The sequence below is a fragment of the Plenodomus lingam genome (assembly GCF_022343315.1).
Source record: "Plenodomus lingam strain CAN1 chromosome Unknown contig_11, whole genome shotgun sequence".
Taxonomy (NCBI): domain Eukaryota; kingdom Fungi; phylum Ascomycota; class Dothideomycetes; order Pleosporales; family Leptosphaeriaceae; genus Plenodomus; species Plenodomus lingam.
In genome coordinates this window covers 347,077-372,763 of record NW_027093929.1, presented here as the reverse complement: position 1 = coordinate 372,763, position 25,687 = coordinate 347,077, and the positions used below count along the sequence as shown (strand labels likewise).

General features: G+C 52.7%; 10 protein-coding genes across 10 annotated transcripts; 5 read left to right on the top strand and 5 right to left on the bottom strand.

Moving 5' to 3' along the window:
• Window positions 1-1,728: 1,728 nt before the first annotated feature.
• On the top strand, window positions 1,729-4,160 carry IAQ61_000532 (uncharacterized protein; the record flags this gene model as incomplete). Its single annotated transcript, XM_066094711.1, is given in 4 exon segments — window positions 1,729-2,282; window positions 2,295-2,523; window positions 2,758-2,946; window positions 3,015-4,160. Coding segments are annotated over 4 exon segments (1,563 nt in total), but the record flags the coding sequence as incomplete, so codon positions are not given.
• Window positions 4,161-4,584: 424 nt separating this feature from the next.
• On the top strand, window positions 4,585-5,561 carry IAQ61_000531 (uncharacterized protein). Its single transcript, XM_066094710.1, has 2 exons — window positions 4,585-4,726; window positions 4,841-5,561. Exons 1-2 carry the CDS (start codon window positions 4,663-4,665, stop codon window positions 5,176-5,178), a joined length of 402 nt encoding a protein of 133 aa, XP_065955018.1. The 5' UTR covers window positions 4,585-4,662; the 3' UTR covers window positions 5,179-5,561.
• A 744-nt stretch (window positions 5,562-6,305) lies between these two features.
• On the bottom strand, window positions 6,306-12,016 carry IAQ61_000530 (uncharacterized protein). Its single transcript, XM_003842793.2, has 4 exons — window positions 10,135-12,016; window positions 8,639-10,087; window positions 7,682-8,591; window positions 6,306-7,631 (listed from the first exon to the last, which is right to left on the bottom strand). Exons 1-4 carry the CDS (start codon window positions 11,078-11,080, stop codon window positions 6,713-6,715), a joined length of 4,224 nt encoding a protein of 1,407 aa, XP_003842841.2. The 5' UTR covers window positions 11,081-12,016; the 3' UTR covers window positions 6,306-6,712.
• Window positions 12,017-12,643: 627 nt separating this feature from the next.
• Window positions 12,644-14,145, top strand: IAQ61_000529 (uncharacterized protein; the record flags this gene model as incomplete). Its single annotated transcript, XM_003842799.2, has 3 exons — window positions 12,644-12,860; window positions 12,987-13,121; window positions 13,235-14,145. 3 exons carry the CDS (start codon window positions 12,644-12,646, stop codon window positions 14,143-14,145), a joined length of 1,263 nt encoding a protein of 420 aa, XP_003842847.2.
• Window positions 14,146-14,694: 549 nt separating this feature from the next.
• On the bottom strand, window positions 14,695-15,660 carry IAQ61_000528 (uncharacterized protein; the record flags this gene model as incomplete). Its single annotated transcript, XM_003842800.2, has 1 exon — window positions 14,695-15,660. One exon carries the CDS (start codon window positions 15,658-15,660, stop codon window positions 14,695-14,697), a length of 966 nt encoding a protein of 321 aa, XP_003842848.2.
• A 346-nt stretch (window positions 15,661-16,006) lies between these two features.
• On the top strand, window positions 16,007-16,639 carry IAQ61_000527 (uncharacterized protein; the record flags this gene model as incomplete). Its single annotated transcript, XM_003842801.2, has 2 exons — window positions 16,007-16,150; window positions 16,202-16,639. The coding sequence occupies 2 exons, from the start codon at window positions 16,007-16,009 to the stop codon at window positions 16,637-16,639; spliced, it is 582 nt and encodes a 193-aa protein (XP_003842849.2).
• Window positions 16,640-17,117: 478 nt separating this feature from the next.
• IAQ61_000526 (uncharacterized protein) lies at window positions 17,118-17,702 on the bottom strand (the record flags this gene model as incomplete). Its single annotated transcript, XM_003842803.2, has 1 exon — window positions 17,118-17,702. The coding sequence occupies one exon, from the start codon at window positions 17,700-17,702 to the stop codon at window positions 17,118-17,120; it is 585 nt and encodes a 194-aa protein (XP_003842851.2).
• Window positions 17,703-18,322: 620 nt separating this feature from the next.
• Window positions 18,323-20,985, top strand: IAQ61_000525 (uncharacterized protein). Its single transcript, XM_066094709.1, has 6 exons — window positions 18,323-18,576; window positions 18,659-18,815; window positions 18,869-19,186; window positions 19,237-19,569; window positions 19,618-20,141; window positions 20,215-20,985. The coding sequence occupies exons 2-6, from the start codon at window positions 18,813-18,815 to the stop codon at window positions 20,375-20,377; spliced, it is 1,341 nt and encodes a 446-aa protein (XP_065955017.1). The 5' UTR covers window positions 18,323-18,576; window positions 18,659-18,812; the 3' UTR covers window positions 20,378-20,985.
• Window positions 20,986-21,110: 125 nt separating this feature from the next.
• Window positions 21,111-22,017, bottom strand: IAQ61_000524 (uncharacterized protein; the record flags this gene model as incomplete). The annotated part of the gene is made up of 3 exons (XM_066094708.1): window positions 21,111-21,364; window positions 21,424-21,696; window positions 21,864-22,017. 3 exons carry the CDS (start codon window positions 22,015-22,017, stop codon window positions 21,111-21,113), a joined length of 681 nt encoding a protein of 226 aa, XP_065955016.1.
• Window positions 22,018-22,384: 367 nt separating this feature from the next.
• IAQ61_000523 (uncharacterized protein) lies at window positions 22,385-25,125 on the bottom strand (the record flags this gene model as incomplete). Its single annotated transcript, XM_003842807.2, has 4 exons — window positions 22,385-23,449; window positions 23,598-23,616; window positions 23,672-24,667; window positions 24,783-25,125. 4 exons carry the CDS (start codon window positions 25,123-25,125, stop codon window positions 23,110-23,112), a joined length of 1,698 nt encoding a protein of 565 aa, XP_003842855.2. The 3' UTR covers window positions 22,385-23,109.
• Between the last annotated feature and the right edge of the window lie 562 nt (window positions 25,126-25,687).

The following is a 25,687-nucleotide window of genomic DNA, read 5'->3' as shown; positions in this document are numbered from 1 at the left end:
GTTAAGGAATTGAAAAAGGTCTGATGAGATTATGAAGGTGGCGATTGGTTTATACTGTGCACTAGGAAGAAGGCGATTCAGATGCTATATGTAAGCTAAGGGATGCACGTGAGAGTATATTAGCTACAGGTATAATGACATTCACCCGCATTCTCAGCGGGCAGTGACATATTGCAGGCAAGTTCATAAGCTGTTTGCAATGAGAATTGACCATAAGAGGAGACAATAACGAGAAGGGTCAGGGCTTCTGATCAGAGAGATTCATGTGACCTCGGACTCACTATGTATCTGCCATCTAAGATGAGCCCACCAGTTTGACAAGACGTATGATGAAAGCAAGCAGGAAAAAGATGCGCGTGTTGGTAGATTGAGATCCACAGAGGCACCATACTCCTACATGGTAAGATCGGATCGCTGAGATGCGTAATGAAACCGAGGCCAGCTTAGCGTCCGTCGGCAAGGCAAAGTCTGCGCTAGGTACACGTGTACGGAGTAAGTATGTACATGTGTGTACCGTCCTATTGTACATGCACTCTAGGGTACTGGGTATCCAAGGGGGGTCCCAAATAGGGACCTAGTTTAGGAGTTTGGAAGTGGGTATGGTCATCTACCTACCGTACCTGTACCTGTAGGTAAACGCAAGTTTTGGTTTTCGACGTTCTCTTGAAAGTTGACAATGAGATAGGGCCACATGGACGTACACACACGCTCAAGCTGAAAGCAGAAAGGGAAGCATTTGTGTGTTTGGGAGGGAGGCAGGAAAGATTGCAGTTGGCCAGGAGGCATCTTGGTGGCATCCATGGATCTTGGTGATTGGCCTTGGGCTGGGCAAAGGCATGTGCACCCAGTGGGGCCTAGCGTCGCTACTAAGCTTCAGGGGCAATCCAGTAAGCGCCGCGAACGATAGACAATCGCGCCTTTGCATGGGGAAAGGCGTTGTTTCGTTTCATGGGCAATTCTTCTGTTCCGAGACCTTGCTGCGAGAGCTTGGGCGTAGGGCGTCTGTCTTACACAGCCTTTTCTGGCTTTAGCTCTAGCTCTGGCTCTGGCTCTGGCTCTGGCTACCTACTCACCTAGAGTAAGTAACATGTGTCCTACCTACCGTAGCGAAGCCGTTGGCGACGGGGGCTGAAGCCTTGTGACCTGTGCGTAGGCAGGCTCTGAGATCTGGGAGTGGGGGATTGTGTCGTGGAGGACAGCAGCAGATACCATCAACGACAAACCAGTTGCATGCTCAAAGCAAGACGCGACGGGGGCCGACTGGGAAGGGGGGGGGGGGTAGCGCTTCGGGAGGAGAAACTGAGGTCATGCAGGCGATGAAATTAGTTCTAATTAAGCTGGGTGGATATCGATAGCATCCCTAGCATCGATACGGGGGAGCTTCCAGGCCATGACCCCTTATCCGCACACGCGCAGAGAATGTATGGTGTGTGCCTTGCAGCTCATTGCCCCGTCGCAGCTCGTTCCTCTTGACAGACAGACAGCCAGCCAGCCAGCCAGCCAGCCTTACAGACAGACTCTCGTTTTTGTCGTCGACACTCTTTTCTTGTACTCGTTGCCTTTTTGCACACCGTCGCTCCTTACCATCGCTCTCTATTCTAATACCATCCTCACACTCCTTCTGCCTTGAACGGCCTGCTTTGTCGCATTTTTCTTCTTCTTCCCTTCTCTGGCACTAGTCATTGCCAAAGCGAGTCTTTTTTCATCCTACGCCAGACAGCTCTCCAGCCTTACGACCACGAGAAGCGCCACGCGTTTCTCGACCCTAATCCCACCACGGCTTCCGCACTGGCTACCTCGATTCTCCCCAGGCCCCAGGCCAACGACACGTTTAGACGACCCTCGATCCTACAAGCCTTTGACCTACCGGCCTTCAAAACGCCCTCGAGCGCCCCGTTTGACGACAAGCTGCCTTCGATTAGCCACGACCTGTCGAGGCCGTCGTCCAGTTCCACCGTGGCGTCCTCGTACACGCAGCAACGACATGGCAGCCATGCCTCGATCCAGCTGCCAGCCCTGTCGACACTTGCCTCGGTAGCATCGACAAGCCCTCCTACAGCGAATCACAGCCAGGACAGCAGCCATGATGGGACTACGAAAAGAGACACGCCCGAGAAGAAGATGCCGTCTCCACCAAGGTACGTTTTTCTAGAGCGGGAGTTTCTAGGTGGCGACGATACTGGTAATACAGTTAGTGGGGGCATGGTGGTTAGCAGTGATGGTGATGGTGATGGTGATGCTCGTGGTGGTTGTGGTCGCTGTGGTGGTGGTAGTGTTTGGTCGTGGTGGTGAAGGGGTGGATGGCTGCCCCGGCTGGCCCCTGCACTCCAATGGAGCGCGCCCGGCATCGAGGGCAGCCTTGGAAGGGCTTATCGCAGCAATGGGCTTGGCATGGCTGCCGCACCTCAACTTTTCCACGCAAAACCCCCCACTGACATGGAGTCCCATAGACCCTCTCATGGCCTCAGCATGACCTATGCGACCGCTGCGCCCGCAACTCCTGGTGGACAGCCAGGCTCGCCGGTGAGTTTTCTTCTTTTTCATTTGGGCGCTGTGGTGTGTGCAGCACGCGTGCTTGCGACAGCGCTGGGCAGTGCTCCCAATCTCGTGTCTTATCTAATCGATAGGCCATCGAGGCCCATCCTGTATCCCCCCTTCACCATCACACACCACTTTGTCTGCCCTTCTTCTCGCCTTCGCTTCTCTCTCCCTCTCTCTCGCTCTCTTTGCTGACCAGGAAACCGTCTCTACACACAGCCCGTCTGCCAGAACTGCACCACAAGCACTACCCCGCTCTGGCGCCGCGATGAAACCGGTGCCGTCCTCTGCAATGCCTGCGGCCTCTTCCTGAAGCTGCACGGCCGACCGCGCCCCATTTCGCTCAAGACCGATGTCATCAAAAGTCGCAACCGTATCAAGACGGGTGGCCCAGGCGGGCGCAAGAGGGTATGCCTCTTCTCGAACCCCCACATGGCAAGAGGAAGAAGAAGAACTTTTCCTAACCACCTCCACAGACAAGCGACCAAGGCGGGCTCCCTGCTGCCCACCCAGACGCCGATGGTCAGCTAGGCCTTGCCCAGCACCGACGTGTGTCGGGCAAGATCTCCTCGGCCCTCTCCGATCGCTCGCAATCTCCCATCTCGCGCACCGGCACGCCCAACTTTGGCCACTCCAACATTGCACCCCAGCATATGTTTGAGCAGGCCCTGAATGGCGACTTCCACTCCCCAACCCTTCCTACCTTTGGCCTTCGTGCGCCCTCCCCCGCCAACTCTTCCATCAACGGATCCCACCTCGAACCTCCCCTGCCATACGACACGCTTGCTGCCCAGAACACGGCTCTAAAGACACGCGTGTCCGAGATGGAGCTCATCAACGATCTCTTCCGCAATCGTGTCAGCGAGCTGGAGCAGAGCGAGCAGTCGGCACGCCAGACAGAGTCGAGCCTGCGACAAGAGCTCGAGGAGGTCAGGCAGCGCGAAGCCGAACTCAAGAGGCGGTTAGAGGAAATCGAGGAAGAGAGTCCACGCCACAAGAGGATGAAGATGAGCGACCTGGTTGATGAGAGCCGCGCCGGTACGCCCATCAGTGCCATGGTGGAGTAGCCGCCAAGGCTGCTTCTCCCTCATGATATCTTTTCTATTGCTGTCTAATGATTGGGGTTTTCTTTTCTACGTGTGGGGACTGCGCTTGATGTTTTTCAACCGCTTAGGTCGTCGATGTGTGCCTGCTTACGGACGGGCTGGGTTCACACTCTTCGTCTGGGTTATGCCCTGCATCGGAATCCGGGCATTCGACATCGAAGCTCGCGTAGGTCGCAAAAAGACCACTTAATGTCTGCATACCACTTTGTTTTTGGCCGCTGTGTGCGCCTACTGTAATACCTCTTCTTTTTTTGGTTGGTTGGTTGATGGATGTATGGATGGATGGATTGCTGATACCAGGCCTGATGTGTGGATGGGTGGGTAACGCAATGGGCCCGAGTGGGATGGAAATGGAAGGGTCAGCTATGGTTATGTTTATCAAAAAGTCTGGGGAGAGTGGTGGTGGGTTGTAGTTTCAGGTTGAATGGGATATGATGATGGCATTGATTTGTGTTTTTTTTCTTGATCTTGTCTACTTTGAGAGTGCATGCATTTGGCAGTGTTTGTGTGTTTGTGAGTGGAACTGGAGACTCTTATAGTGTGTCTCTAGACTTGTAGAATTTTTGTGTATACTGTATGAAGGTTATAAGTAGAGGGGGGGTGAGGAGGGGAGTTTTGTGGAGGGCTCGGATGTTTCGGTCCCGTGGGGTGAATAGATGTTAGGCTGCTGCTGCACCACCACCAGTGCAGAATTGAATGTATGCGGTCCATCTTGCACATGGCGTTTGATGGGCAACATCTTCCATGGCTTGTCGCTGCTATGAATACTACTATACACAGGTAGCAGACGCAGTACCCGTACCGTACCTTTCTTCGTCGCCTCTGGAAGGACTCGGGAAGAATTGGGCGCTAACCGAATCGACGAGAGCTTTGGCCTCCCCCCTCCTTGGCAGCCTATCAACCCTTCTGCGAGTTTTTGCACGCCAGCTCCTCCCTCCTCTTCCCACCATCCTCCCCATCCATTGGAAGCTCACTTCATCTCCAAATCATCTCCACTCCGGCTGTCACCACCCTCACAATGGTTGCCATTGCTCGCTCCTTTGGCGCTGCCCGCGTGGCCGCCCGCGGCTTCTCCAACGCTGGTATGTTGTTGTGCGCCTGCCGAATTGGCAGCATCCATTGAGCTCGCGGCATCCCCCAGCCCAAGCTCGGCCCTCGCTCCCTCCATCCAGCAGCCATTGACTCTCATCTCGCAGCCCGCCAGCCTACCCAGAACAGCCTCGTGGCTGCCCGCAGCGCCTTCCGCACCAACGCCGCCCGCAACATCATCCAGAAGCGTGGCATCGTCGCCGAGTCCACCGCTGCCGCCATGGTCGCTGCCGCCAAGATCCAGGGTGCTGGTATGGCCACTATTGGCCTTGCCGGTGCTGGTGTCGGTATCGGAACGGTCTTCGGTGGTCTCATCCAGGGTGTCGCCCGCAACCCCTCCCTCAGGGGTCAGCTCTTCCAGTACGCCGTTCTCGGTTTCGCCTTCGCCGAAGCTACTGGTCTCTTCGCGCTCATGATGTCGTTCTTGCTCCTCTACGTCGCATAGATGCATGCACTGCATCGACTGCCGGACACGTTTGGTGGGATCATCGGTATGGGGGACAGGACGCAAAACGGAAAATTTTGCCGAATGAAGGAACGTGTGTATGTGTGCATAGGGTCGACTACTACCGCCTTCTCACTCTAGTGGCCGGTCAGATTGTGTAAAACATGTACTTTAGACGAGCAATCTGAAGAGCAGACTACCACTTCAAAGCTCCGATATATCTGTCTTTTCTGCCGAGCCACCTGTGCGGAGCCTCTGGCTGGGCCTGTGACGTGTGCGGATTCCCTAATGCAAGCTCAATGAAGCCAATTCGACCCGAAGAATCAAGGCCGAAGCTTTGCGATGCTGAATTCATGTTCCATGATGACTTGTGGTGACTGGCTGTTTGGGTGCTGATGGAACTTGGTCACTGCCAAGCTTTGCACCTGGCCCTGCGCTCTCCCCACCACAACCGAGTGGAGCTGTGATGCCATGTATACCGTCCACCACCAGCACCACCACCAAGTGACAGCACTGCCCAATGCCATGACCTCCCCCCTCCGAAACCATCTTTCTCGACTCCTGCCTGATTGAAGAATGCCTAATCTCTCAATGTACTCGCACCTTGCATCCACATCCACATCTACATCTACAGCGCTCATGATGGTACCATGACGATATGCCCTGTCTCCGATACTCTCCCTACCTTGGCTATAAACACGGTATGCTAGGTTGGAGAAGTGGGCGGGCTGTGGAGGGTTGGGTTGGATGAGTACGTTGGTTGAGGCCAGGGAGATTGAGGCGAGTTGAATACTTAGGAGGCAGGTGTGGGTATGTGGGATGGGTGATGTAGATGTAGATGTAGATGTAGATGTAGATGTTAGATATACACAATATATACAACATACACAATACACATACACACGCCCACAGACACAGACAGAGCACCCGCCCCCCAAAACCACCACACAAACCGCGCCGAAACCCAAACCCAAACCCAAACCCAAACCCCCAGCCCCCAGCCCCCTCCTCACAACCATCTCCACACCCCAACATCCACCATTTCCCTTCCCATTCCCCCAACCCAGCCAGCGCGCCGTGGGTCTAATTTTGACTTGCAAGCGTTGAGAAGGGCCAGCGTGAGCGTGATTGCATTGGCCCTTGGAGACACTGGGTATTGGTATGGGTATGGGATGTATGAGTGTTGTGGGTTGAAGAGTGAGAGTATAGGGTCAAAGTGGGGGTAAATTAACAAGTGCTCCAAGAGACGGAAGGGCTAGAGGGTGAGTTCTTGTGGGGATGGGAGAATGGGGTGGCAAGGTGTGTATGAAACCCAGCGCAGTTATGTGTGCAAGGGGGAGAGGTAGATAGATATATACATGTACTGTCAGGCCTTCAACAAATCAGTGCAACTCAACTCAACACTTGTACTGTCCAAGACTTCCCACAAGCCAGAACTGCTCGTCGAATTACCACACATCTTGACATCCTTGATACATCTTCTTTCCTTCTTTCCGTTACCAATCTCTCCTCAATCACTCAACTCTACTGCCACTCAAAGCACAGGCATAAGCACCTCGCTCATCCATTTCTCCACCCTTGCAAACACATCCTCAGCACTGACATCTCCCCAACCCAAATCTACCCGTGACGCATACTCTCTGAATAGCGCTACAACATCCCTATCCACAGCCTCACCTGCGACCACTAACCTCTCCAACCGCCCACCTTCGTCACGCCACCGCACGAGTAAGTCCCCGTCGATGTGTCTGTGCCGCGGCCCCGCCTGCCCGCTCTCTTGATACACCGGATCCACGTCCCGTGCGCGAATCTTGCTATCCTGCACACCACTAGCACCGTTAATCAAGACGTTAAAGATGTGCCCGCTGTGCGGAGTGGCAGGTGTGAACCGGTATGCTGGATCACGGGCTTGTTTCGCCTCGACGAGATTTTGAACCAGGCGGAGGAGATGCCGCGCGGGCTTGGAGAGGATGGAGAAAGTGTAGACTGTGCCATCAGAACATGCGCCAATAATGTCGTCGGTCACGACACCTGTCATGGTGTCGGTATGAGTTGGCCGACGCCATGGTGGTCGGATATTGCCGCGTTGGATACGTATGACCGTGTGCGAGAGGTTCGCCTCAAAGAGCGTGTCCGCCGCGTTCTTGTATGTTCGTTCATGGGGCTGGTGGAGCGCCACTACCGATGAGGTTGTTTTGTCGGTGACTAGCACTATTCTTTGTGCTTGATCGACTTCTGCCTTGCTCGATGGTATGTCGACAACAGCATGTTGAGTGCAAGAGCGCTCTCGGCTGTCTGTAAAGTATTGCTCGAATTCGTATCGCTCATTTTGTGGACCGTTCACTTTGTAGCAGAGGTGCGAGTGACTCTGTGTCGAGACATATACGAAGGGAGGCGCGACCGAGACGTGCATCCCAGGCGAGGATAGCTCCTGAACCCCACGCTTGTACCAACTGGCGAAAGTTAGGCGAGAGCTGCAAAGTTACTGAATGCTCGTACATACCGGCCAGCCTGGGAGTCAAAACACTCCAAAGATAGGGTCTTGCCGACCACCATAGCGATAGTATTGTTGCTCCACAAGGCAATACTGTAGACAGGATTATCATAATGAGAATCCTTCTGTAACTGCAGTTTAGATCGATTCTTTCCAGTGCTGAAAATCAGTCTCCTCCCCTTGAACTTGAAAGGCCCCACCTGGATGCTAGTGCCAACGATGAGAAGTGATCTCTTTTTGTCCTGGTGATCTACAAACGGCCACTCAATTGCACAATGTACTCTCTCAGCATGTTCCAGTTGGTACTGCGCGAGTAGAAGTCCTTCAGGAGGGGCATTGTCGTCCTCCTGTTTGATCTCCAGATCATGAATCGATTTTTCGTCATTCATCTTTAGCAGGCTAAGCGTTGAGAACAGCACGCGGTACCCATCTCGTGGCGACTTTTCTTTTGCCTCGAGAGCCGACACTATCATCCTGCGTTGGGACTCCATGTAGGCAATGTTCATTGGCTTGGCACCCGTCTTTATCTTGCGAGGTATTGCTCCGGAGTCCATCTCAGGCTGCGATGTGTTATCATGGCTTTCCCACCGAATGTCCGAATCCAACTGTGAGAAGAGTAGATGATCTCCTGCGACGGCAAAAAGAAACCCCCCAAGGTTTCTCCCTTCGCAATCTGGCCTGTTTAGAAAAGGTAGTTGATACATCGCTGTAACAGGTGATTGAGAGTACTCGGGATGTCTGCGGTCAGTGAACCAGACAGAATGGATCTCAATACCCGATAATTCTCTGGAGGAGCAGCGCACACGACAAAAGTCTGGACCACAAGCCACAAAGGCAGTCGATTGGTCTGTATGACTGCGCCTGATTTGAGCGGATGTAGTGCCCATCTTCGTAGAATTCCACGTTCCGCAGGTTATCGCTGATGCCAGTTAGCTAAGTATTTGCCTACTGTAGAGCTAAATTTACCTTCAGTGTCGATGGTGAGTATTGTGTTGAGCAGATATCCATCACGTGTTGCACAGACGAGCATTGGCTGTCCGTTCGATAGCAGAACCAAGGCACTTTCACAAAACTGATTTAGAGCCACTGATAGCATACAGGCGGGAGCTCGCTCATCTTCGACTCGGAATAGCGTAATCTCCGACTCGCGAATGCTAACGAAGACGTATGCTTTGCCATCAAGTTGTATAATCTCTAAGCACGTTGGATCATGGGCCAATTGGATCCGAGTCGCTCTAGCTCTCCCAAGGCTGACACTGATCGAGATTGGCAGTATCTCCAGATAAATATCGCCAGCCTCGCGATAAGTGACTGCCACAAATGGCACCCCGGAAGCTGAGGCAGCCAACAATAAGGGACTGTCAAAGGTGATTGAGTTTGCATGCTGTCGCAAGGATGGCCGGAGTAAAATGCGAGCCTCTTGTCGTGTAATCTGAATCGAGTGCCAATCAGACCAGTGACATGCAGAAATCGTCTCCCCATCTCGCATGACACCGTCATCAGTGGGTATATCGTCGGAAGGCACCTGATATGTGTTCCAGACTCTCGTTTCCCAGGCTCCAGAACAGGGACCACGGCTCTCGGGCTGAGTTCGTACCACACGAACTACAATCGTCTCTAGAGGAAGCGTTATCGCCAAGGTTGCGTAGTGCTCATTTTGCTGTCTTCCATCACATTCTGTCATCAGACTGCCAAAGTCTAAGATGGAGAGTCCAGTACATCCAGTCACGCCGCCAAAGAAGTGATCAATCGAGGCCTGAACGCCGTATCTTAACTCTGCGATTTCGCCATGGGGGCTGTTGCCACTTGCCACGAAAATGGCCGCACGTTCCCGTTCGACGGAGCCTCGGGAGTCCAACAGTCGAGTGACGCACAAGTCCGTCAAGGGTGTCCAGTTGGATATCGATTCGATGCGGGTTATCTGGTTCGCCACGGGGTATTGTGACGCATAGGAGTACTCGCTTGGCCAAGATCCCACCTTACAAAGCAACCCGTCATTGCCAGAACCTCCTGCAATGAGGACGTCCGGGTACAATTGTGAGAACTCGGAATTGTCAACCGTAAGACAAGCGAATGCTGTGTCAACTCGATATGGCCACACACCAGCTTCGGTGATGTCCAAAGGATTGGAAGGTCCACGTTCAGCATAGATTACACGTCCATCTTCTCGCGCAATGTAAAAGACCTCTTTGGAGAATTCGGGATTCCGTGGTGTCCTATCCCATCCCACCCATTTCGGTAGGCATTTGCTGTCCCCAGGGATTAACGGTGAAAGGATGTGAGGATCGATTGGCACCGGAAATCTTTTTGGCAGTCCAGAGAGAACATCCTTGTAGACGGAAATATGTGTGTCAAATACAAGGAGGAAGTCTGAACTTCGGCTGAGGGGAATAAGCAAAGATGGGCTCCGGTCCTCTGGGATTGTTAGCCTCCTTCGCAGGTGTGAGCAGTCCATTCCATACCAAAGTCCAAGAGGACACGTTCCGTACGCACAGCAGCCTTTGAAAGGTCCTGTCTAGAATCCCAGTCGAAGCATGTAATCTTTGTCTTGTTTTGATGTGCGACGATGAACAAAAGCACGACATGATGGTCGTCCACTCCACCTCCCGAAGAGAGGAAGCTCATATGCATAATATTGCCATCAATGTTGATGATTCGTTCATCCTCAATGGGTGTAGCATCGATATTTGTACGACTGTCCATGCGCCATCTTTCCATGGACTTGGTCTTGTAGAGTATAAATCGTCCATCATACGCAGCAACTGCCATGGCTCGCCGCTTGATATCGATGGCGAGGAATGTGCCCATGCGGTCGGTGCGCGAATGGCTAGCAGGAAGTCTGATGGTTTTATGTGTAAACGTCACGGCGCCTGTTTGCGCTGTTCGCGCCCAGAGGAGCATTAGACTCCTGGACGAGAGGGTCAGTACAATGACCTCTGGAGGCAACAGGTTCGCCTCGTCTCCCGTCATTGATCGTCTTGTTCTATGCCTGACATGCTGTCTAGGAAGCGGACTGCCTGTGCCCCTGGTGGTAGGCACTTCACGAGGATCACCAAATACCTTGGCTGCTACTATACGGGCGCCCTTGAAGTCTGTCTTGGTGGCGACATGACGGAGCTGGCCGTAGTCACGGATTTCCTTGAGCTGGACGGAGTCCTCACCGACCAGCACGACATCGTTGTGGTCTTTATGACGAATGTTTGCTGGTAGAACGAACTTGATCAGAGGTGTGGAGAAGAGGGTTCGCGAAAGGACGCCGTATTCAGGCACCTCAGCCGTGGGCTTGGCAATGGCATCCGGCATGTCAGTGTCTTGTTGGTGGGCGCCAGCCATGATGTGATATACGTCGTGAGGCCTCGAAACCCACTCATTGTCGACTAGGACTAGACTCTGGACTTGATGTTCCATGGCCAGAGCTACGGGCGGTGCTCAGTGAGGACGGAACAAGTAGGTTGGGCACACTGATTTGGATGACGGGTGGCTGAGATGTGAAGACTCGCGCCGTGCGACCGAGCACGACACTGGCTTAACCCAGGAAATGCAAGAGCCAGAAGGCCACGCGACGCAGAGTAAAGACAGGCAACATGTTGGTGCCTGATGGCACAGGCTGGCTGGTCAGACGGAAAGGAACGGGGCGCAGGGTTTCAGTGATGCTGGGAGGGGCTAGAGGGGCAGAGCAACGGCTTGTGCAGCAGCAGATTGGATACTGGCGTATGACTGGAAGGCCACAAGCGAATCAAAAGAGCTAGCACTGGGGCCTGCCGGGCACTCTGCTACAGAAGGGCCACTATAGCGTCGAGGGCAGGAAAGTCTCTGCTATGGCGACTGCGTTCTGGAGGTGCTTGGCGGCCGTGGAGCGAACCACGAGTGAAGTTGGTGATGGTATGCGGATCGAGTGTTCCTAGGGCCCCTGCAAGATGAGATCAAGATCGGGCGTGCAGGAGACGGCGATGTACGGGTGATGACAGCGTCGACTGGATTGGCGGGCGAAGAAAGGCGAGGCCGAAAGTTCGGGATGTTGTGTGCATGGGTGGTGGTGGGGTGGATGTGTGGACAGCGGGAGCGGGGATCGGGCCTGACACGGCAAGGAGGCGGAGTGTGCAGCTAGAGTAGAATAGAATAGTGTAGATGGCGTGGTGAGGGTAGCAGTAGTAGTAGTAGTGGTGGTGGTGGTGGTGGTGGTGGTGTGTATGTATTTCTGTATGTATGTTTACGGAACTGGTACCTTGCCGTAGGTTACCGTAGGTACCGTAGTACGTAGGATCAGCTGTAATGTTTTTTCCTACGTGCTACCGGGTCAGAGTGTCCATGTGCGCGGGTGGTGGTGGTGGTGGTGTTGATGATGATGGTGTTGGTGTTGGTGGTAGTGGTAGTAGTAATTGTAATAGTAGTGGTGGTGGTGGCGGCGGTGACTGTGGTGGTGATGGTAGTAGTGGGGGTAGCGTAGTTGTCGTAGTGGGGGTGTGATGGGAAGCGTTTGGGTTGGTAAATGACTCTCCTAGGCACTTTATTAGGTTAGAGGACTACTATGTAGAGTATCAAGTGTACAATACCGTGTATAGTACTCCATACATACTACTGGTACTGGTACCTGCCTAGCACGCGTAAGACATGTCGCGACCCATGAATGTCGCGTCCACCGGCCGGCGGTCGACCTGGCACGCGTTCGGTAACAGCCTACAGGCAGCCAAACATGGGGTGTACCGTAGAGTAGTAAGACCAACACCAGCAGCGACACATAACACATAACACACGACACACGACACACAACACACTCACCCTCTCTCCTCTCTTGTCGACGCGTTCCTCGCCTTTGCGCGCCACACCTCACACGCCACACGTCACGAGCCACAACCACACGTCCCCTTCGTTCACCGTCTGCCAACACCACGTCATCCACATCGTTTTTGCAGGTTTGGTGACAGCTTCCCTGGCTGGTCCCCCCAGCGCACTCGAGATGCCCAGGCGCTCATGGCCTCACGCACACCTTCAGCGCCCGTCTCGCGCTCAGTGAGCTCTGGCAGCCTCCCCACACGTAGCCCCACCCCTCTCATGGAACGCTCGCCCCCTGAAAAGGAAAAAGAAGCCGCGATCAGAGAGGCGTGCGAGAAGGAGCAGGTCAGCACACTCGTCGACCTGGCCACGAGCAACTCGGGTCTTATCAGTGACAGTTTGCGTCGCACAGCCTGTAAGCCGCGCCCCCACGAGCACAGCGGGTACTCTCCTACACCGAAGTCCTGCTCACCTACACCACATACACCCCCCCACCGTCCCATGTCCTCATACGGGCCATTGGCTGACTGATGGACCCCAGGGCCGCTATTGCTGGGCTGTCCCAAAGACGACGCCACTCCAACGCAGGTGCCCTGGAAGGAACTGCCCGCGCACAAGGACGAGCACCAGGTTGGCCTGGACGTCAATCGTGCATTCGTCTACTATCCCAAACACGGCATGTCCTACCGCTCCGTGCACGCTACATATGATCCATGTAACCCATGTACCCATGTGCCATGTGACATGTACCACGTACAAGATTGAGCCTTTCATGGCTAACAAACACAGAGTCGGACAAGCAGCTCGATCGCCGGAAGCAAGACCTCTCCCATGTCATCCTCGAGGTCCTGCGCCGTCATCCAGCGCTATGCTACTTCCAGGGCTACCACGACATTGTCCAGGTCTTCCTGCTGGTCCTCGGCCCCCATGAAGCCCCCGCTGCTGTCGCACGTCTGAGCCTTTTGCGCATCCGCGACTTCATGCTTTCCTCCATCAAGCCTGCCATTGCGCAGCTGCAATTGCTCCGTCCCCTCCTACGCGCCGCTGATCCGGTGCTGTATCGGCATTTGCCCAAGAATCAGCCGTCCTTTGCCCTCGCTGGGACCATTACCATGTTTGCCCACGTCATACAGGATTACAACGACATCACGAGACTATTTGACTTCTTCCTGGCACGCCATGCCGTCATGCCCGTCTACATGTTTGCAGCGATCGTGCTCTCCAAGCGGGAGGAATTGCTCGAGATTGAGCAAGAGGACGAGGACATCTTGTTCGTCACGCTCGGCAGAATACCCCAGCCCTTTGATGTCGAGTTCCACATTGCCCGCACCGTCGAGCTCTATGAGCGACTACCACCAGCCTCTCTCCACAGCTGGGAGTGGTGGAGTATCTCTTCTGCAAGCGTGCTCAAGGCCTCTGCCACAAATCTCAGCATGCGCCAACTATCTCTCCAAGATGGCGAAGAGCTGTTCGCACAACAGGAGCGCCATCTCCAGCGACAGTTGGCCCTGGAAAAGGCAGGGAAGCAGCTCAGACATTTCAGGATTCAACTATGGTACTATCGCCGCTACGGAGCCGTCGGCTTGGCCATTTTGGTCGGCGCTTGTGCTGTCTGGCTCGGCAGGAACGGAGGCGGTGCACGATATCCAATGCTCCACTCCTTTGGCGGCCTTTTGTCGAGGTTCCTCGGCGGTCCATGATGGCTGCTTAGCAAGTGGCGTTTTGGCATGACTAGGATAAAAGCAGATAGAGTAGTATTGTATTGTCTGGCCCCGAGGCCAAAGGGGATTTATAGAGATCGTGATCCCATGAAGATGAATGTATCCTACATCCTCCAAAATGACATGAGATTATACGCTTTGTCATTCTCTTTCGTCCTGGCCTATCAAGCCTTTCATTTCAGAGGTGGAACTTGATATCTACACACTGGTCTATCTGAATGCTCGAGTCCCCCCGGGCTTCATACAGTACGGCAGGTTATGAGGATTGAAGAATAAAGTGGCCAATGTCAATTAATCAATCTGAATCACAGTAGTATTCCTTTCATTACTTGCACATCGTACTGGAATGACTCTACTTTACCAACGTAGATTGATCGCCAACACATTTAGCATGGCCCTGGTCTACATCATCGTCGAAATCAAAGATTGCAGTCCCTAGAATCACGGCGACTCTAACCCTCCCACAGCGTGGACAGGTCCGGGCAAATCTTCTGGCCAGGCTGAAGGTGGAAAGAACAGCGGTCACAATCACGGCACTACACAAGTGTTAGCTTTTTCGATCGCGGTTGTCTCTCGAAAGTAGAAGAATACTGACATCTTCCATGCCACACATTTGTTCCAAACACTGGGCCTGTTTAGCAGGGTTTTCAGGTTCTCCCTGTGGATGTTAGTTTCATTCTTTGTATGCACAATTTTGGCGTAACGGTGTCGACTCACGGCGAGACAGTACTTGTAACCCATGATCTCGCAGCTCCTCCGGCGCTCGCAGATTCGATTGTCGTCGTAGTAGAAATGAGGGTGACCGGCACACGTGAGGCCATCGTTGCCCTGGATTTTACACCCATTCGCCCTATTGCACTGCCTACCCTCGTCCCAGCGACCGTTCTCGCCGCAAATGAAGAGGAAGCGGCGCTCCGAGTCGCAGGCCCGAGACCAGGGTTTGCATGGGCCGTCATTACGCCTCTCGTTGGTAATCTCAGGAATAGTGCTGGGAGTGATGATCAAGGTGGTAGGAAGTGGTGGGAGAGTGCTGCCATCAGTGCCATCGCACAAGCTCATGTCGGGGCCTTCACCGCAGCCCAGAGGACAGTCACGTAGGAAGACCCAGGTATGGTGATAGCCACAAGTCTCCATGACAGTGCGATCCACGCAGCGCTTCTCATCAATAGTCGGGCAATGCTCTAGATGTTGTGCAAGAGAGGCGGTCGCAGGTCGTACTCCAAGGCAATGATTCATACCCTCATCTGTGTCGCAACCCCCGGGGCAAGTGAACCCAATCAGCTCATGGAACTCGGTACATTGGGTGATCTTTTGGTTGTCGATGCAGAGGACCTCGCCGATATTCTCGCAGAACTTTGCGGCGCCACTAGTGAGGGTGACAGGAGGGATGATGACCGTTGGAACAGCAGGCACCGTGGTCGCATCTGAGGTGATTGCCGCAAAAGCCATGGAAATGAAGGCGACGAAGAGCATGATTGCGGTGAAGAGCTTCATAGTTGATTGTGGATTTAACCGTAGGATGTGGTTTTTTAGTTGAGTTAACAGGTCCAAAGGTGTATCGAGAAAGAGGAGAGAAGGGAGACGAGGGACAGGAATATATACACAGCGCGGGTGAGAGTCGGCGCGGTCTACCAGCGCCAATCTCTGTGAGAAACTATAGGATGCGCATGGTTAAAGAGGCAGGAGCGTCCTCGAGCAAACGAAATTGAAAGCACTGACCTGTTGAAAACCGACGCGAACGTTTGCTCCCCTACATTGAATATCAGTTGGAAGATTGCTCTAATAACTGCTCATCATTAATTGCCTCACCCCTCTCAATCCTCGATTCAAACTTATCAACATGAAAGCTCTCAGTCTACTCGCAACGCTGTCCATCACAATAATCGCAGCCCAAAGATTTGTACCCGCTGAGACTGGCAAGCCACCAGATGTCAACAGGATCTGTGATACAGCATGCTACAATACTTATCGCTACCTCATGGGCGTATGTAACCTGCTGGGTGTGAGGGATTAGATCACAGGCTGACATCACTAGGATTACCACACCAGTGAAGACTGGCTCGATCACGGTATATCTCATCAATACAGCGCTGACCAGATCTGTGCGGCCGACCTGTGTTCTGAATGTCCGTTTTGCAGCCTACACCAGGACACATATGACCATACCTTGAACTCCAAAATTAGTCTTGACAGTCGCCGCAACGTAAACCATGAGCAAGTCATCAGCTGCCTCAACTGCCAGGAGTATGTTGATAACTGTGGTATTGCACTACAAGATCACGCATCAAATGAGCGCGATGAGCTTGATTGCCAGCTCAAGGTCTGTACTACAGGACCAGTCCACTGCCGTGCAGGTGGACAATGCCAACGGCGTATCTGTAAAGATCTCGTCGCTCGTACCAAGGGGTCGTCGCCTCCTTCTGACCCCCTGTCCATTGCGGAAGCTTCGCGACTTGTGCAAGGAGGAGTGTAATGGCAAGTGGCGTGTGAGTGACGCGCGCAAGAAGATGTGTAGGGACGAATGTGATGAGAAAGTAAGCTGTCACCAGTATTGCATGGAGAAGACTTGCTGTATGGGACACGAGCATTGTCGTCAGGCAGGTAGTCACTACCGATGCGGTGACATTGCTTTGCAATGTGATTCTTGGAAGGAGGTATCCCCCGGTCCATTGTTTCGATGAAGTTCTGTCGTTTCAAGTAGAGAGAGTTGTGCAACTCTAGAGCTTATCTCTTCCCAATATTGGACAGGATATATAGGACTCTGAAAACGACATCATATAATATATTGAATTCATTCCCTAGCTTGATCGCCCCACCAATACTTTTGTGCTGTTCGAGTGTATATTGTACATGTATCTTCTTTGAGTCGACCCGAGACTACTGTGACGGACGGAACTGAAACGTGCACCTCGTTCCTCCAGAATATCCTGAAAAAGAACGCGAACGGCACTCTATGGTTCATTCGATTTGGGGGCGGCTTCCGAACGGTAACCTGCACTCTCTTTTGGCTTGGCAACGAGGTCAGAAGTGTATACCCGCTTGTAGTCCTGCTCACTCCAACCCTGTTGTTGTGCAAGCCCACTCAGGCTGAGTCCCCTAGATCTCGTTTTCTTTACCGAGTCGCTTCTTGATGCTCCGACCGCACCGTAGTTGAGCGGGACAACACCTTGACCCGGTGGCGGGAAAGGAGTTGCTGATGACGCAGGTGAGGCTACCGTTTCTTCGGCAGTGTTCCCCGACGCCTCTGAGTCGGCCGACATATTCGAGGATACTGAGGCCTGCTGTGCTCTCCTCAGAGCGTCCTGGTAGTTGAATGAGCTCGTTCTGGGTACACCTGGTCGGCGGTATGCTTTCTGAGCCTCTGAAGTGCCATCCTCTAGCAATGCGGGATCAGGGCCAGCAGCATCTGTCTGGTTGATGCTGTTGAGTGTCAGGGCCGCTTCAGCTTCCGTCCGCGTGTTGGGGGTAAGGGCAGAAGGCGTGAGAAGGTTGTGTGGCCCATCGGATGGGGTGAGGAGGGATGGTTGCTCGCTCATTGTGAAGTGGTGGAATGGTAGCCTTGTACGTCGTTCTGGTAAAGTTAGTCGAGGGAGTTCACTGTCGGCCAATATGCGCTATGAACACACACTGGATCGTCTTGAGTCGTGTAACTATAGGTTGCCAGCAAGCTTCTCTGAATTTTGAACAGCAAGGGAGATTCGAGTTACGAGGACAGAACCAAGCTCCCGAATCTAGATGACTAGGTAGTGGACTGGGCCACTGGATGGCCTGTCAACAATGGAAGACAGACAAGACGGAACGTATGTCTCGGGCCGTAGGTCTTAGGAGATAGCCGTGACTTGTGGTGGGACCAAGCTCGAGGTTGCATCAGCAGGTGAAGGAGTCTTAGTATCCTTCTGAACTTGGCGAGCGCAGGCGTGGTCTGCCTATTTGAACGAAAGTGCAGCAGGGTATGATCGCATAGCTTGGCGAGTGACGTCGGTCCCGGCTGCCTCGCACGCTCAGGGTCCAAAAACCTGCGGGGCTCAAGGGTCTGCCTAGGCTGCATCTGGCAATGTGTTGTGTAGCTCGGCATTGACAAAATCTGTTGGGTCCGAGGAGAGCTCAAGAGGGCGAGGGTTCTGATGACATGCATCCTCTGAGATCTAGTTCATGTCAAGACTTGGGTCTACTCCTACTAGACCACACAACCAAACGATGACAGACAATCTGTGAAAGCCCAGAGGTACCTACATGGTACGGTACGGTACGGTACTGCGAGAGGAACGAGAGATCCAAGTCCATGACCGATGCCCTTGCGGCCTTTGCCTAGTACTCCAAGTACACGCACCTTACGTAGGGCTGCGCCTTGCCATTGAGAATGGAAACAAGAACAGAAAGTTTCCTCGGAAAGCCCTCTATTCATCAAAGGTAGAGTAGTCGAACTGAACTTGGTTACACGATAACAACGTTACACAACCTACAGCGACGACCTAACGCGTCATGCGCACAGACACGACAACTAAGGTAACTTGGGTACGTAACGTTAGGTACCTGACTAGCTCCAAATAGTCTTGGCTAAACATGGCTACCTTTCACCTACACACTCCAACAATGTCCATGGCAACCTGCGCCATCAACAACTTCCATCAAGCTGGCCGCTAATCATGGTACGTAGCATCCTGCCACCTGGTATGGATCCCAAACTAATAAACATCACAAGTTTGCTGGTGGCCATGGGAGGCTGCAGCACTCGGCACCACCTCCTCAAGTGGCCCAACCCACAACACCGGTAGCTGCGAGAATCGGGAGCATCACAGCTCTAGTCAGGCAGATACAAGAGAATGCAGAGGCATACGCAAGGTTCTTTCGCGGCCAAAACCTGCCCGAGCCTTCGTTTGATCATGGAGATCATCTGATGCCGGGAGAGGAATTGCCACTCCATGTAGCAGCTGCACGCGAGGCGGCGATAGAGGGGGCGCATGAATTACATAATCTCCTCCTCGGACCATTAGGCTTGCTTGTTGAATGCTCTGGTCAGGTAGGCTAGGCTAGCGAATCGCACATCTCACTCAAGACTGACTCGGTCAGCAATACCTGTTGCTATGTATACAGTATCTCTATCGTCACAGGATCGCATATGCAGTCCCGGTGGATGGTGTTGCCTCGTTTGCAGAAATAGCAAGCGCATCTTCAACGAATGAGAAAGACGTGACGCGCTTTCTTCGCCTCGCAGCAAGTCAGCATGTATTCAAAGAGGTCAGAAAAGGATTCGTTGCCCACACAGCTGCCTCAAAAATGCTTCTGAACAATCCACAGCTAGAGGCATGGATCATGAATAACGCGCAAGAGATCTGGCCTGCGCTCAGCCGCGCGGTGGATGCGACGGAGAAGTGGCCCGGGTCTGAAGAACCCAAGGAGAGTGTACGTCTACCTTCAACTCGAACGGACAACTTACTTATTCACCAATAGGGTTTCTCTTTGGCGTATGGAACCAACGAAAACCCGTTTGATGTGATCAAGAAAGACGCCAGACGACAGGCCCAATTCGCCCAAGCCATGAGCTTCTCACACCTTCACCCATCATACGACATAAGATATTTTGTCGATCATTACGACTTTGGCCTCATTGGTCGAGGAACAATCGTAGACATTGGCGGTTCCCAAGGTCAGGTCAGCGTAGCCATTGCCGAGCGCTTCCCCGACATCACCTGCATCGTGCAAGACCTCCCCGAGACCATTGCCCACTTGAATGTACCCGATTCCCTGAGCCAGCGCGTGCTAGGCATGGCTCACGACTTTTTGAAGCCACAGCCTGTGCGTGGCGCAGACATTTATCTCCTGCGCTGGATTCTGCACGACTGGTCGGACAAGTACAGCATTACCATTCTGCGGAATCTGGTACCAGCTTTGAAAAAAGGCGCCAAGATCGTGATCAACGACATTTGCATCCCAGATCCAGGACAGGTGTCTTTACGCGCGGAACGCTTTCTTCGGTGTGTTTCCTTTCTTTCTCTCTCTCTCTCTCTCTCTCTGTCTGTCTCTCTGGGCTGGTGCTAACTGGTGCAGTGCAATGGACATATCGATGAAGGCCTTCAACAACGCTCGAGAACGTGACGCAGAAACGTGGCAATGGCTGTTCAGGATGGCCGATCAAAGATTCGCGTTCAAGGAAATCGTTCTGCCCCAGGATGCTCGTATGGCTGTCATAACGGCCGAATGGACTGGCTGATCGCAAAAACCAGGGGATCATGGCCGGATGAAAAAAGTTCAATCTACCTCCTGCAGCATGTTGTTGGTCGTCAAATGAACGCGCGACTATTCTGATAGATTCACCATCAAAGCACTAGCCCACCTCGCTTCATCTCAATAACAGAGCGCACATTTCCGCGGATACAAAGTTTCCTAGCGCCGCTATGCAATTCCAACCTCACTCCTCCATATCACTCCCTGAAACTAACCATTCAGCCCCAACTTCTCTATATCCCACACTACAATACAAGCAATTTTACCCAACCGCTCAAGCCAAACACACACACAGCATGGGAAACCCCTCACACAACTTGTCCCCACGCGCCTTTCCATATGAAAAGCTATCGTTTGCTGAATTTCATGATGGTTTCTGGCTTTCCTCGTGAGAATTGTTCAATTATCTTGGGACGGTGAAAGCAGTGCAGATGATAGTGGTGCTGGTTGGGATCAAGACGGCGTAGTTAGGCTGTGATTAGAGGATATGTTTGCGTATTCTGTGACTGTGAGAGATGGACTGGATTGTCGTGTGATGTGATGCGGTATTTGAGTCTTGTGTTTGATGTGCAGTTTCCAAGGCAAAAGAGTGACGGGCGTGTTTATAACATGGATGAATTGGTGTTTACTATCAAGAGAGAACACAGTGCGTTGAAATTTACATATTACATCGCTGAACTCAAACGTCATAAATTTCTCCCTACTTTCCCTTGCCTTACCTAGATGTACATGAACACCGCAACCACAAGCCCCAACACACCTCTCAACGGTCTAGCAACCAGCCCAGCAGCTCCTGTACCAGTTGCCGTCGTCGATGATGCCGCCGCCCCCACCGAAGTCAATACAGCACTCCCACCAATTTCTACCACAGTCCCAGACACACCGCTAGAACCCCTAGCAGTACTACTCACCGCACTCTCTGACACCTTCACCCCGCTCCCAGTATCCGCCGCCGACTCTGTAGCCCCAACACCTACGTCCACCGCATCAGCATCTCTGCAACACCCGCCCACCGCCAACCTCCTTACTCACCTCCCACATTCCCTATAATCGTAAACGCAGCCTCGCCCAGACTCGTCGCCCAACAGCCCAGGTAACTCGCACCCGAGTCCGCACCCACGGTCCTCACAAGCACAGCGGTATTGCAGTACCCCTGGTCGCAGAATAGCGAGATCGATGGGCCGGCGAATAGCGTACCCGCGCTGCAGGACTCCCAGAAGGTGCATGTGCTCGCGGTGCAGCACTGGGCGAGGGACCCGGAGGTGGAGAGTGTGGCTGGGTAGTCGCAGGAGCGTTGGTCGGAGACTATATGGGGTGTTGGGTGGTTGTGTTAGGGGGTTTTTTTTGGTATATAATTTGAATAGAATTGTTGTGTGGAGGAAAGTGGCGTAGGGGGGTGGGGTGTTTGCGTAAAGGATGTTGGGTTGTAGGTAGGGTGTTGGAAGAGCATGTCAAATGAATTCATGACTTACGCTGTCCATTGCCTGCATCCACCCACCCCAACAACCCAGCGTCTTCCTGTCGGGCTGCGACAATGCCAGCTGGAGTGATGACTGGATCCGGAGCACGCACTGCATGGACTGCTGCCATGAACGTTGCGATTGGGATTGCAAGCGTGGGTCTCATTGTGTTCAACTACTGCCTTGGATTAAAAACTAGCTGTAACACTTGATGATGATGAAGGGCGCGTAATTGGAGTGGGAGATGCAAGTTTACTAATCACCAAGTACGAAGCGTCAGGGCGCGAGGGTGGCAGTTGAGGAATGCAGTCCCGGTACTGTATCTACCTGCACGACCAGATGCAAGAACGACGGACGGAAGTCATGAGCAGGGATGAAGTTTGAAACCACCACAGCCGCAGTCGAGACGACAATCGACATGTTTTAAATGTGGTCTCGTCTAGCCATTACCATTGAAACCTTTCCGGGAAAAGAAAAAAAAAACCGCTGCGAGCTGTGTGGTGGGTACTACGGATTGCCAGCGCAGAGTAGCGTATGTGGAAGCCGATGTTGTGTTTGGAACTTGCTCTGCTGATATTGATACTACTACCACCTATTTATTTACATACCTATGCTCTCGACACCTTTTCCCAACCCTCACGACAGGAAGGTTTTGATAGCTAGCACGCCCGCTCCTCACTCCCGAAGCCACGGCCCCATTCGATGCAACACCAACCCCATTCGCCATCCTCAGCTTTGCCACTCAAACTGCTCAACTCCTCTGCCATGCAACCGCCAGAAAAAAAAAAGCAGAAATTCCAGAACAAGAGTAAGTAACGCAACCGGATTAACGATGGATTGCCCCAGCAGCCCAAGTCCTGAACGACAGTCATTTTACAATGGGATCTCCGAAACCTTGCAAATGTTCCAGGGAAATGACGACGACTGTTTTAACTCTGTTCTGAACCTCGAGTTCCCTGAATGTACGCGCTCCGTGCATCTAGAGTAAAGGGCATTGATATACAGTGGTGACTTCTTCTGTGCCGAGGACATGTGCAAGCACGCCCCTGTCTGGGATTTTTTGTCGCCTGTATCTTTTCGTGTGTTTGTTCGCTTACCGATTCTGAAGTGTCGGTCCTTGGAACCCAAAGAAGAAGTGGTATGGGTGGGCCAACGAGGCGATTAGCAGAAGCAAGTCCACTGCATGCCTGGTGAATGGAAAAACTGCTGCGGGATATTATATCACGTTGACCACCTGCAACGCAAAAGCGCTAAACTGTCAAATGCTCTTCTGCACCAAATCCCAGCATTTCCGCATCCCAGTCGACAACGTTTCATTGTCCATGGAATCGGCATCGACCCATTTGCGTGCAGGTGGGCCCCTGCATACAAGGTCGATATTCGCAGCCCCATCGGCACCAGAGATGCGGTAATGATGGGCGTGCATTGTGAGTCTAATGTGTGTAAATACGTGGACTAATGGTGGAAACGCGGCAACATGTTTCGCTTTGCTCATATCCATGTCGCCAATCACCAGGCTGGACGTGTGTTTCTGGGCCGATGTCTTGCGAAGCGATGGCGACTTCTGGGATGCGCTAAGGGTGCTTTGCGGGAATTGCCTGGGACCTGGTCAGTACACGGTCGAAGTAGAGGTAACAAGGGGGTTTCTAGTTGGCTATGTGGGTAGGCTACTGCAGACGTCTCTTGTGGGCAGACAGCCGCCAACCGACTTCTTGTCTTGTAGATGATGTTGCGCCGTGTACGTACCACAAAGATGCGAGTAGTCCTTTAATTCTTTGTCAGTCATAAATTTCTTTCAGAGTGCAGTTTGGAATCCATACCCTTGTCCGGACGTTGTTCAATCAACCACTTGCTAGATCCATCTGCCATGCATAGCTCAATCATGCACACCACACATTCTTCCTCTGCTGCCTTCTTCTTCAAGACCTTCTTCGGGAAGAGCGCACAGTACGACATGACCTGTTTCGGCACCGAGGATGATGCTGGTGATTTTCGTTTCCGTGAGTCGTCCGCAGGCCTGCCTACTTCTTCCTCCTCATCCTCGGTCCCAACGTCCGATTTAGGCGTACCTACGGCAAAGTATTGCGAGATAGTGTTTGTTTGTTTTACAACCGTCTTCCTCTTCTTAGTAACGCGGTCATCCTGGGTGACATCTTCAGTCGCAGTAGCCAAGTCTTCGGTATCCAACAAATCACAGAGGGTACATGCATCTTCGATGTCGGGTACAACAGCCGGTGCTTGCTGCTTCTTGATCAATACCAGCCCTTCGTTATAAGCCCTACAAGTCGACTGAATAGGGCATTCGTCACATCGTGGACGTGGTGTACAAATCGTAGACCCCAACTCCATCATCGCCTGATTCCACTGTCCTGGGATTCGGCTGGGCTGTGGTCCGGACACAGATCTGATCAACTGGCCAGCAGTGTCCCATAGCAAATCGGTTGATTTTTTGTCTTTGGCATCCATGTACAGGCCCAGCTGTCGGCTCAATACCCTAGCAACATTGCCGTCTAGCACAGGCTCGGCTTGGCCAAAGGCGATGCTAGATATTGCGCCGGCGGTGTAGCGCCCAATACCTGGAATCTCTTGTAAACCTGTAGCATTACTCGGTATAGGACATGAGGAGCCGGCTGACTTGGTAACAATGGCTTTGGCTCCTTGGTGGAGACGCGTGGCGCGTGAATAATATCCAAGACCTTTCCAGACAGAAAGGACATCCTCGTGATTTGCATTGGCGAGATCCTGAACAGTCGGCCACTTGGATAGCCAGTTTTGAAAGTACGGTATCACCGTCGATACTCGTGTTTGTTGTAGCACTGTAACGGCGTGAGTACATAATCATGTGACAACGCGTCCACGCGTCCACGCGTCCATGTCTCACACCACCCACCCCCCAAATCCCCACCACGTAACCAGCAAAAAAAAACTTACTAACTTCACTAACCCAAACCTCATACGCCCTCCTCCCCAACACCATGCCCAACTCTCCCTCTCTCCCCCCATACTCCCTCGGATCAACCCATGCCTTGCGCCACGGCATGCTCCGCGTCTCCTCCTCACTGTCAAACCAGCTCAGCAACGCCTCGCATCGCGCCTGGTCGGCCAAAAGTAAAGGGTAGTGGTACGAAGCAGCATGAATACGTGAGGGCGGTAGTGCTGTTGGTACTGGGCTTGGTGGCTCTACTATTGATGGCTTGCTGCTACTACTGCGAGGGGTAGATTTTGTGACTTTTGCGACTTTTGCAGAAGTCAATGCCTTGTTACGCGGTGCCATGATGCGTTAAATTCGCGATAGATGAAAAATGAATTATTTGGTGAATAATTGACAGACGCGAGTTCTTTGCGGTGCGAGATTGTAGTTGTCGATGCTGTATGCAGGGGAAGAAGCCCGTCTGTGGTAGAGCATACCAAAATAGGCTAGCGCTTCCCTCTTGGACATTGGCCACAAACACTAAAAAAAAAGTAGAGATACAATGCACAGGCAAGACAAGGCAAAAACAAAAACATACAACAGCGGGGATTCGCTAGTGGTCACCCACCTAACTACTAATCCGCCGGTACACTGCTTATATATGGCTGAGCGGACGGGAAGCCTAGTTTTCAGTGTCCTATGGTCGTATGTGAATGTTTACCCAAAATCACCAAATATAAAGAGCGCAATTCTAGTGCCGGCCACAATCACTTGAGCAATACCTCTTACCAATCATGTGTACACTATTAGTCCAGACAATCTTCAACTTGGACACCAACAACCCCGGCCAAACTGCACACACACACACACATCCAGCACGGAGCGGACGAACAAGTTGAACGATACACATTTTACGCCACTACGA